Below are 11,471 nucleotides of genomic sequence, written 5' to 3' on the forward strand. Positions count from 1 at the left end.
CTCTGGCTTGGGCACCCCAAGCACACGCGGCGCTCACCTCCTCGAGTCTTTCAATATTCGCTTTTAAACAAGGGACGCAGGATCTCAGCTCGCTGTTCTCATCATCCAGCTGTTGCAGCCTGTGACAGTAAAGAGATGTGTAAGAAACTCACCCAAGCATCCTGAGTGCAGGAGACCCAGCTGAAACATCACTAGGAATATTAAAACCCAGGATCTGCTGAAGGCAAAGCCAGTTAGGATTTATCTTTTCAAAGCAAACCCTGAAACTTCTCCTATTTCTACTCCCAGGGGAAACAGCAGGGTATCCACATGACTTTTGGCAAGCAGGTTGTGCCCTTCTCAACCAGCTCTTCTTTAGGCCAAAGGTTTCATCAGCCCACAGGAAAGCCTTAGCAATAGGCACCAAAAAGCAGCCACATCACCCTGGGCAAAGCTTCAGAGAGAGTTTCAGCTCTGCATTCTCCATTTGCCATGGTAACTGCCCTACCACAAGCCTGGTAAAAATACCCATCGCCTTCATCTTTCATTTACTGCAAGGGTTGACCAAGCATTATAATGACTTTAGTTACACCTTTACCAGAGTTAAACTCACTGTTCAGCTGCACTTCTGTCTCCCCAAAGGCTGCAGCTGCAAAGCAACAGTCTGTCCCTGTAATTCCAGTGTGCACGTGGGGGTCCTGCCACCACTCAGCCCCACCTGGCCTGCAGGTTCTCAATCTCGATGCTCTTTTCCCTCTCCATTTTGCTCAGCAGCTCCCTCTGCTTCTTGATCTCTTCCAGGAGTGTTTGGTCAGCTCGAAGCTCCTGCTCCTTCAGCTGTTCCTCGAGAGCGTTTGCTCTGTGGGAGAGGAAAGAGAGGATTAACCCCGGCATGCTGCCATCCCACGGGAGGGATCAGACTCTTCCCAGCCTTTCTCCCACTGCCCAGCACACGCAGTGCAAAAGCAACTCAGTCCACGAAACCCCCCCGGACACTATTGCTGACCAATGGTGACTGTTGAATAAAGTAAGGCAGGTGGTATGTGTCTCTAGATGGTTTGGTTTGGTTTTTTTTTTTTAAGTCTCCAGGCTGCATCAAACCCCTTTTGAAGGGAGGAGGCCAACAAGTGGGTGAGGTGAGGGTGAAAGCACAGCAATCACTTTGTAACTCACGGGTCACACTCACAGCATCACCCAGAACTTAGTCGGAAACTCACAGAATCGTTTAGATTGGAAAGACCTTTAAGATCCTCGAACCCAAACGTAAATCCCAGGGCTGTGGCCATGGCAGAGAAATCCTCCTTCTAGCATTTTGGCCTCCTTGTTGCCCGAAGGAATACAAAAAGACAACAGCCCAAATCCCCCTCCCTTTCACTCTCTCATGTACCCACCAAAAAACCCCAAACAAATAACAAAAAAACACGGGATCTGCAGGTCAACCTCCTCTCTTTGACGAGGAGCGAGTACACTTGGGGCTTGGCTTGCTTAAAAGCTGACTGACGCTTCTGGGCCAAGCCCCTGAAGTGAAAACATCTCCCTCCGCTGCAAAGTTTATCAGGGTTTAGAGAAACCTTTGTTTGAGTGGCTCAGTTCCCTGACACGGTTTGTTACTTAACAGTCTTACAGCCCTATAGATAAACTCCTGCCAGGTTTATCTGCCGAGGGTAAATACGCTGCTGGAGGAGAGCAGCCTGCCAGATTAGTAAGGACAGTGATTGCACCAAATGGGATCCGAAGGGCTACACCCCAGCTGGGATCCAAGAGCCACAGGATCAAGGGTGGCTGCGGGGAAGGTTGAGATGGGTAGGAGGGACCCTGCTCTACATTCCACCCAGACCTAGAGAGCAACGTAAGGGCCAGTGCAGAGCAAGTATAAAGTATATATCCTTCCTGAATAGGAAGCTTTCCAAGAAGCCTGACTCCCACTGCAGTCTTCTGAGCTGACCCCCGGAGCTCCAGAGCTCCACAGAGACCTTTCAGGATGGACACGTGGGGTGGGGAAGCATATAAAAAAAAGAGACATATATATTTATATATACACCTAAAAATAAAAAAGCACTGTTCTAGTTACATGCATCTGAGTAGAACATTGCAAGCCATTTCCTGAGCTCCTGGGGATTTGCCAGAGACCCAGAAAAGCGCGTGCAGGATGCTGCGATCCCACGCACAGCCCTCGTGCAGAGAAGGCAGCGCGAAGCCCGGCTGGATTTAACCGCGGCCGCCCTCTGCCAGAGCGGGATCGGATCGTCGAGGGCAGAGCCGTGAAGCTTTCCTGCTATTTTCTGTCCTGTCTCCTTCCTCTCCCGCTGCCTCCGCGCTCCAGCACCTCTTGCCTGAGTGTGGGGAAGGCGCGGGGGGGCTGCGGTACATAGAGGAGGGGAAAAGAAAATCCACCACGAGCGATGCTCAGCTGCATTCTGGCCATGGCACAAGCTGGGCTTCCCTTACCTGTGCACGAGCTGCAGGTTTTCTTGCTTGAGGCGGCTGTGCTGCTCGCCGTTAGCGGCCGTGTCCTTCTCTAGCTCCGTCACCCGCTTCTCCAGAAACACCACCTGCGCCACAGGAGAGGGGAGGATGAGCCACCCGCGCTTCGACCCGCCGGCACTGAGCGCTGGAGCAAGTCCCACCGTCTCCGGCACGCCGTTCTGGGGCTGCATCGGTCTGTGGCACTGATTCAGAGCTGGTGGCCCAGACGCAGCTTCCAGTGTACCTTATGCTTCCCTCTTTCCTTTCCTTATACCTTTCATGGTGATATCCTACCCAGATAGGTCTAGAGGGAAAGATCCCAGCTGGATCAGCAGAGCTCTGCTGCATCCAAGCACAACCCTGAGGCTGGGGATAACCACCTGCTGCCCAAACTGAGGCTGGAAGACCCTGGGTTCGCAGCTAGATGTACATAAAGCCACGCAGGAGGAACAAAACTAGCTGGTGGGAAAGGATTGGCAATGAGTATTTCCCCCCGTTCACCTATACGGGGTTTATTTCAGCTGTATTTGCAATTTTCATTCACTTTACCTAAATAGCACACAACTTCAAAGAGCAAATGCCCCTCTACCTCCCACCCAAAGTAGCAGCATGTGTGGGAAATCACAGAAGGACTGAGTTTGTGGCCCCAAAATATCTCATTTATACCCATACAAGAGCAAGAAATTATGAGCATGTTCACAAAATCCGAACTGTTGCTCTGCAGAGAAGGGCAAGCGATGTGCAAGAGTATTAATCGAAGAAACATGCAGAGACACAAGCCTTTTCCAGAAGTACATATTTGGTTTCCCAAGCCAGATACCTTAAGGAATAGGTTTTATTCAACTTTCAGACTTAGGAAAATGCTGATTTCTAAATATTTTTCCAAAGGTCTCCTATGTATTATAATTATATCCGAGTGCAGCTACAAATAGATATATATATATTTCTCCTTCATGTGCTGCTCCATGCAGCTCTCTATTCGTGATTCCAGAATTAAAATGCCATTTTAAAGGAGGTGTTGGACTGCAGCAGACATTTACACAAGCCACAACCCAGCTTTTAACCTTCCTTCTTTCCCTTAGCTACCTTCAGCTAGAGATGGTTGAACACCTGTGCTCCTGCCCAGCTCCCTTCTCATCCTACAATCCTTTTCTCATAACATCCCAGGAAAACCCAACAGAACCAGCAAAAATCGGCTTTATATCCCAAGCAGCAACTGCAAGGGCATGCCCAGGAAATGAAGTCCTTGTTTTGCATCAGGCGATTTTGCTCATCTCGGAAGAGGAGAATTTGTGAACAGCAGCAAAGCAGAAGCGAAAACAGAGCCTGCAAGCAGCTACTACTTCCTCCGGCGAGCTGGAGGGAAGTCATCCTCAACCGCAAGCGAGGCAGCACACCTCCAACCCCCAGGGGAGGAGGCACTAGTGCCACCTCCTGACTCGACACAGGACCTCCAAGCTGCGTTTTGTTCCCCATCCCCTCAATGCTGAGGGTTTTGCCTGTTCCCCCAGCACTGACCCACCCAGGGCTGGCCAGGCAGTGAGAGAAGCTTCAGCCAAACTCCTGTCTGGGGATCTCAGAGCATCGCGAGGAGCTAACACGCTCCAAGAGTGCGCCGGCAGCACCGCTCTCACCTTGTCCGTGATGTCCTCTTCTGTACACTCCAGCGTATCCCGGTACGGCTCCTCCATCACTCCCGCAGACAGCGCGCTCGTCTGATGCAACTGCCTATAACGGAGACAAACCATCCCGACCCATAGCAACACCAACGTTAGAGCCAACATCGCAGGACATGGTGATTTCTGACGACAACCTCGCTCTGGCAGGATAGGGTTCCCCTCTCTCCTCTTCTCAGCCAGCACCTCTGAGGGGTGCCAGGCTAACAGGGCTGGGCGGGCAGCTGCTCACGGGCCGAAGGAACGTGCCCTGTGAGGGAAGCGCAGACGCAGACGCACGCTGCTGCGACTTCATCCCGTCACCATTTGTTCTTGCTCTTTGGAATGGGAAGAGATAAGAGCTCACTCTTTTCACTTTCTTTATGGACATACCAAGGCCGTGTCTTATCCAGCAGAGGACAGAGTACTTTGGCCGCTGATAAGGTGAATAAGAAGCGGGGGGCAGCGGGTGGAAAGGGAGGGAGAGGAAAAAAAAAGCCCTGAACCTGTTGTGAAACACCCTAGCCCACCTCCCTGCACCGGCCGCTGCAGCCAAGAGCGAGCTAATCATTAGCAAAGCCTTGCGACACGGGCGCATCACGGCAAGCTAAAGGATGCCCAGCGGAGGGGCTGATCCGTGCTTAATCCTCGCGCTGTGGCCGCAGGTCAGCTCCGTCGTGTCGCGGCACGAGGAACCGTGATCGCCACGGGGAGGGGTGGCTGCGTTCCAGCTCCGTGGAGCCGAGGCAGATGCTGTCTGGAGAAAACCGCTCCGCCCTCCCGTTGCGACTCGAAGGATGAGCAGCCCGATCTACCTTCGAAGGCGGCGGCGCTTTGAGCGGCACGTGAATGAGAAAACCAGAGGTTGCTTTGAACCTCATTTTCTTCCCAGGAATTGGTAACGTGAGCTCTCAGATTAACGGTGCCGCAGCACACACTCACGCAAATATTCCTGAAGCATAACTGGCATTTACCAAAGAGACCAAGGCCGAGCACCAGCCCGGTTTTGCATCCTCACCCTGAGTATATATTTAGATTCTAAAGACTCCGGTGCATTTGTCATTTAAATCATGCCAAGCACAAGAGGGCCCAAGCAGCTGAGATTGCTTGGCACAAGCAGAGCTCAGGTAACGAAAATCAGGAGAGGGTTATTACCAAAATAGAATCAATTTCCTAAAAGGAAATGTTTTGGTATTATTCAATAATTACAGCAGCTGTGACAAAAGGGTTTTCTTTGGGCTGATCTTAAGGATTTGGCTCTACTCCGCAACAAACCCTGTTATCTCTCTTGTTATCACAAACTAAGCTTGAGTGCTCTTGAATTAACCTAAGCCCACAAGTCTCAGTCTCAGAAAAACATTTTGCAAATGCGAATGGCCAGGAGGGCTCAATCTGTCGGAAAACAGGGCACGTCTATTCCCAAAAGTTTAACTCAAATCCTCTAAAAACAAGTCCTAAAACAGGAAACCCGAGGACAGGCTGCTCCCTTCGACCCCCTTTCCTGCCAGTGTTTTTAACAAAGATCTAGAAAGTAAGATGACCGGAACTAGGAAATGTAATATCGAGAACCTGCTTCCTTGCCAGGAAGGGAAATCGTGCCAGGGGAGACTTGCTGATCACAGGAAAAATGGAGAAGGCAAAGGTGTGAGAGCGTAGCTGGGAGGGAAAGAAGCTGCTGGGGTCAGCGCAGGGAGCAGCCCGAGTGCCAGGGCATGGGGGTATGAGCATCACCCGAGCCGAGCTTAAAAGCAGGGTGACATGGGAATAGGAGGGATGGTGAAACTGGGGAAGGAAAAGTGAGCACCAAGCATCATCACGAGGGGATGGGCCCTCTGCCTTGGAGACCCGGAGCAAAATCTGCAGCTTCTCCTGTGCAGTCAGAGATAAAAATGCCCACCAGGAAAGGGCAAGAGCGACCCGTCTTGGAGGGATTTCTCCCAAAGCCCCTGACCGAGCAGGGGAGGATGTTACCGCAAAGCCAAACGCTGAGGATTATGCTGAGCAAAGTAAAAAAAAAAAAAGAAAAGAGCTGTCTAAGGTGACTGGCTTTTTTTTGGGGTGCTGGGTGCTGGAGAAATCCCCCCTGAGGGGGCGTACTGACTGGTCCAGGCTTTTTTAAGGTTCTAGAGTCCCACCGTGGTGACACAGGTGGGAGGTCTGCCCTTCTGGAATGAAGGGGAATGACCCCCTGCTTTCATCCTGGAAAAAAATCAGGTTGACACCAGCAGGCACGAGTGAGTAAACTCCTATTTTCAGAAGAACAGCTATTCCTAACAACATCGGAATTAAACCTGCTTTTCCCCAGTGCTACGCCGCCCAGGAGCACGATGCAGCAAACTTATTTGGATAGCCTTCCCTTCCACAGTCCTGGCAGCTCCTACGGGCACCCCTCTCACCAAGCAGTACCAGGAGTGTTGAGCTTACCTTGCCACCTTCTTGCTTGAGAGTCTCTTATTCGGACTGCAAAACGAAGGGAAAACAGGAAAGAGTTAGGAAAGCTGACAGGGGAGAGTGAGGGAAACGGGAAGCTGCAAGCAGTCCGGGGCACATCCTTTGCTACGGCAGGGGAGCACCCACGCGACACGCACCGCCCGGGGGGAAAGGCAGGCGAGGAAACCGCTCGCGGACCAAACGGCGCGGCGACAACGAAGCGAACGGGATAACGCCGCAATAAAAACCTCACCGCCTCCAGGACCACTGGTATCCTCTCACCAGCTGATCCCTGCCCTGAAAGCCGATCCCCAAGGAAAAAAAGCTAATTATAGCAGCCGGTTTGGGTGGGATTCAGCCTGGAACTGATGGCTACAGGGAGATAAGTCTCCTGCACCCCACGGCACCCCAGCCCTGCTGTTTTCCCCCCCGGTGGCTGGGGGACAGGGTGCACCACTTCCATCCTTCTGCACACTGGTCTGCATTACTGGTGTCACCTGGCTCTGGATCACCGGAGAATTGCCGCCGACTTGTAACTCAGAGGTTTTAGGAGCCTGGCGATCGTGTTCCTTTGTGGATTTTAAGCACGGGCACTGCTGCAGGTGCTGGGGAGGGCAGCAAACTCTCCCTCACACGCTGAGGAAGATCACCCCCCTGCCCCGGCTCCAGCTGCCGCCATACCACAGCGGTCAGGGCTTAGCTAACGCTCAGCGTGACCCAAACAGCCAGGGGACAGGGCTGCAGGCTCTCCCCACCGAGAAAGAAAACCCTTTTTCAGAAACGGCTACTTGCTAAGACGTTCCTTCCAGTCCTTTGGCCATGATCGCTGCAGCTGCCGGTCAGTGGAGCAAGCAGCGCTTAGAAATATCTTCCTCATCTTTCACCCAAAACCACAGGCTGGTGTCAAACTGATGTCCCCAGGATAAGCCACTGACACTGAACTATCACCAAACGATGGCGGCAAATATAGCAGCAAACACGGCTCTAGTCCGTGCGGAGAAACAGCAGCTGCATTCCCTGGTGCTAAAGCTCAGTTTAAAGGGGAAAATAAAAAAATAAAATCACCTGGGAGTCCACCCCTGCCTACAGCTGCAACAATCAGATTAGTTCTTAGAAGGAGGAATTAAAAATAGCTGAGGACAATTTTCGTTTTTAAAAAAACCTTAAAAACAATGACTGACCCGGGGTCTGTGTTACCAGGGTTACCGGCCCTGGTGTCACAGAAGTGTATCCTCAAGCCCCAGCCTTCCAAGGAGCGCAAGAGCTGCTGCTGGCCACGCTTCAAGGACACTCGGCGCCCGCCCGAGGGGAGGAGGTCAGGCCCCCGGGTTTGCCAGCGAGCGTAACGAGTCACGTATGTCCCCGGCACCCGAGGGAGGAAAAATATTTTTCTCTGCAAACGGCTTTTCGGAAAGCAGCGTCGGCACCTGCGGGTCTCTGAAGGGGATGAGACACATCGCTGCTTCAAGGGCACCGAAACAAAACATGCTTTTGCAAAACTGGTTCATCATAAGCTCCTCGCAGACTTTTTTTCCTGCCTTGCCGTGGGCTCCAGCAGCTGTGCTCCAATGCTGGGCCCAGGGCTCCCCACTTTATTTCCCGCATAAAACAGAGTATATATGCCCACAGCCTTTTAAGAGTGTGGCTAGGGGGTGACTAGGGCTTTACCTGTCCTCTGGAGCAGGCATCGTTGCCTGGCCAGCACAGCACAAGGCTGCTTGGCCCACATTTTGGTCCAGTTTCTGCTGTTCTCTTCACCTCCAGTCTAGGACTTGTCCCCTGCACCGAGGGCTTCGCATTGCCGGTGATGCTGGGAGCAAACAAGAGGTCCAGCCACATCCCACACAGGGACACCTCTGACACCCTCACCGCAGGAAGGTGCCCCTTCCATCGAGTCAGTGCTCAGGGGCACTTGGAACTCATTTCCAGCAAATTCAGGCATGGGGAACCCTGAACACAGATGGAGGAACCATCCCGGCTCGCCCATTTTAAATGAAAACCTACGGAATTCCTGTTGCGGCACCGTGGGATGGGAAAGCCTCTCCTCTGGGAATGCCATCCGTCACAGGAGGCTCTGCGGGGTTAGTTCAGCTTTGCAGGTGAGTTTGGTGGAGAAAGACTGAAATGGAATGGGGCTACTGGTGCATCCAGTGCTCTCCTTAATAACTACGTCACCTGAGACTCATCGCTGACCCTTTAGGCCCCCAACAGCAAAGGCAGCTATTTACCCCAGAAAGGGAGAGAAGAGCTTTTTCCATTAAAAAAATTAAGGTCAAGCTCCTATTTTGTTTTCCAGTTCTTTTCCCATAGCCCAGGAGAGCTCCTATGGCACACTGTCCCTGCAGAGGACACATAGGGACTGAGAGCATGACTGAAAACTAGGCTTGAAAAAGCTTGGGGAAAAAAAAAACCACAACAAAAAACCAACTCACGAAGCTCCTAAGCAAAGGCCCCAGCGATTATTATCCATGTCCACCCAGCTAGTGGCAGCACGGGGGTGGGCAGGCAGCTGGCGAAGCTGAGTGAAACGAGATCTGACTGCTGCAAAGGGAAAGTACCTACAGGAGAGGTCCCAAACCACCGAAAGCGAGCTGACGGTTCCAGGTTACTCCTGCCCCTTCCAGGATCAAAGCAGCAATTCAGGCGTGCCTCCTCCACGCTAGGTATCATCAGCCAGAAGAGCTGGCAGTCTTTTAGTTGGTGACAGAAATACTGTACACAATCAGCTTACAGTTTCAAGTCCCGATGCAAGGAAAGCGTGAACTTGGAGCGTGGAGAAGCATGCGTGTCTCAGCAAGACATGCAAAGAGGCTGCCCAAAGCAGAAGGGAAGACTCTCATTGTCCATTTTGGGTTAAAAGGAAACTTCTGCTCACCCTCCGTAATGTTAGAACAACCTTTACCACCTTGTTTGGTGAAATCCATCCCCTTTTGCAACCAGGATTCAAGCAACGCGCCAGCAGAAGAAAGCTGTGCAAGACAAGGAGAGTCTTCCCTTCCAGAACCTCATTCCCAGAGACTGAAACGGCCACACACGAGCCCCAGTTACCTATTCATTTCAAGATCATTCAGGCGAGCAGAAAGATCCTCGAGGCGGTTGATTTGTTTGTGGCACTGGCTACAGTAAAACTCAAATGCTTCATCTGCGATAATGCTGTGCAGTTTCGCAGCGAGCGGATTGGTGCTAGAGAAATCACAAGGGTCATTTTTAACAGGACAGAACAGACGTGGCTGATTTTCCTCCGTGGCTTCCACAAGCTGAGCAGGGAAGGGGAGCTCTGGGGTGGGTGAGATACGAGACTCGCAGTTAAAAACTTGAGGGCAGATTCTACGAGTGGGTCACCTCTCCGCTTCCATTTGAGAAGCTGAATGGCAGCCTCTACGGAGTTGCTATAAATGAGCAGGATTTCCATCACCCTCCTCCCAGAGATTGACAGCAGCCAAGCTCAGCTTTCCAAACTCCTGTGCCAGTGGCTCTTGCAGAGGGAAAACCCCCCAAGAGCTCACAGAAGGCGAGGTGCCTGCTCTCCACAAACCTACAGCACTACACAGTTTATTTTCTGACTCCATTTTCCAAGTAACCTGGCTCTAGCAACAGGTCCGGGTTTGCCTCGCTTAAGTGCAGACCAAACTCATGAACCACCACACCGAGCAGGAGCCAAATCCTGTTTTCCGACGGGATGCTTAAAAAACAGAGCAGCTGTGCTCCTGCAGGTTTTCACTGCAAGAAGCTTTTAAGCCAAGCTCAAAAAGCGGGCTGGCAATTCAGCCGCTCTCTCCCAGAAAGCGAAGCACAGAAGTGCTGCAGGGAGTGTCATTTGGTAAGGGGACATGGGGGTCTATAGGACTTTCACTGTCTTGGGGAGCTGGCAGGTCCAATCACCGTTATATTTTTAGCTGTGGACATGGAAAACAAGGTGCCAAGGCATTCAAGGAGACTTGGCAAACCAGGGAGCCACTTCCCTCACCTGAGATGACTTCGTGCAGGACAGAGTTTGGCCAAGGGATTCTGAACAGCAAAGAGTCTGTGTTGCTTTGGGGCCAAATATACCTTGTCTGGAGGAGAACATGCTTCTGGAAGCCACGGATTTTAATCAAAGAAAGGTTAATTGTGAAAAAAAACAAAGCAGTTCAATAAGAAAGACAGGTAAAGGTGTGAGCAAACACAAGCAAGCTTAAAATCAAAGGGCTAGTCAAGCCCGTGATACAGATACACACCGGTAAGTCCTGGCCCGGGAGATGCTGAGTGCACAGGACACCTCAGGAGGGATCCCTGAGCTCAGCACTTTTGCATAACCCCTCACTGATGTTTTTGGTGGCAGTGGGGTGTCAGCAGCCCAGCCACCCCCAGGGTCAGGCCTCTGAGTTTGTGCCATCTGTACAGTATTTCTGAGCCCCCTTAGAACAGGAAAGGGGACAACAGCAAATCCCGAGAATTGCTCACCACTTCCCATTCCTGGAAAAAAAAAATTGAAAAAAAAGCTTCCTACAACCCTCTTAGGCAGGTTTGGACCCATGGTAATCATTATCCACCAGCAGTTAGTTTGGTCGCTTGGGTTTTGTGCAGGGTAAGGGGTGACAGAAGCTTGGCGGCACCTGGAAGAAGCAATGTGCCCTTTCCTGGGCTCTGCCCCCGCACCAGGGGAGTCTTCTTCACCCGTCGTGAACAGCTCGCTTGGCTGGGTGCATCCCTGGGTGAGGCGTGAACCCCAAAACCCTAACCTGCGATCATCAAAACGGGAAAAGCAGCGCAGAGGAGGGGAACCCGCAGGCTAGCCTGGCAAGTCTCAGGCTGCGTGCAGATAGATTTGGCCCCTGGCGGCGTTGGTCGTTCGCCCATCGAGTGGGCGAGAGCTCACCCGTGCTGCGCCTCAGGATGTCCCCACCTCCCCCTGGATGGCAAGGTGCCACGCTCCGCGCCACAGGCAGCTTCCCTGCCTCC

General features: G+C 52.1%; 1 protein-coding gene across 1 annotated transcript in view; it reads right to left on the bottom strand.

Moving 5' to 3' along the window:
- Positions 1 to 11,471, bottom strand: part of RAB11FIP3 (RAB11 family interacting protein 3 (class II)) — a gene marked incomplete at its 5' end in the record, with an annotated part of 47,238 nt that overhangs the window by 4,409 nt on the left and 31,358 nt on the right. The window contains 6 exons of the mRNA XM_009867635.1: positions 38 to 119; positions 698 to 838; positions 2,428 to 2,531; positions 4,080 to 4,173; positions 6,525 to 6,560; positions 9,579 to 9,713. Coding sequence (XP_009865937.1) covers positions 38 to 119; positions 698 to 838; positions 2,428 to 2,531; positions 4,080 to 4,173; positions 6,525 to 6,560; positions 9,579 to 9,713 — 592 coding nt within the window. The remainder of the gene's footprint in view (positions 1 to 37; positions 120 to 697; positions 839 to 2,427; positions 2,532 to 4,079; positions 4,174 to 6,524; positions 6,561 to 9,578; positions 9,714 to 11,471) is intronic.

The sequence above is a fragment of the Apaloderma vittatum genome, unplaced genomic scaffold (assembly GCF_000703405.1).
Source record: "Apaloderma vittatum isolate BGI_N311 unplaced genomic scaffold, ASM70340v1 scaffold27360, whole genome shotgun sequence".
Lineage (NCBI taxonomy): Eukaryota > Metazoa > Chordata > Aves > Trogoniformes > Trogonidae > Apaloderma > Apaloderma vittatum.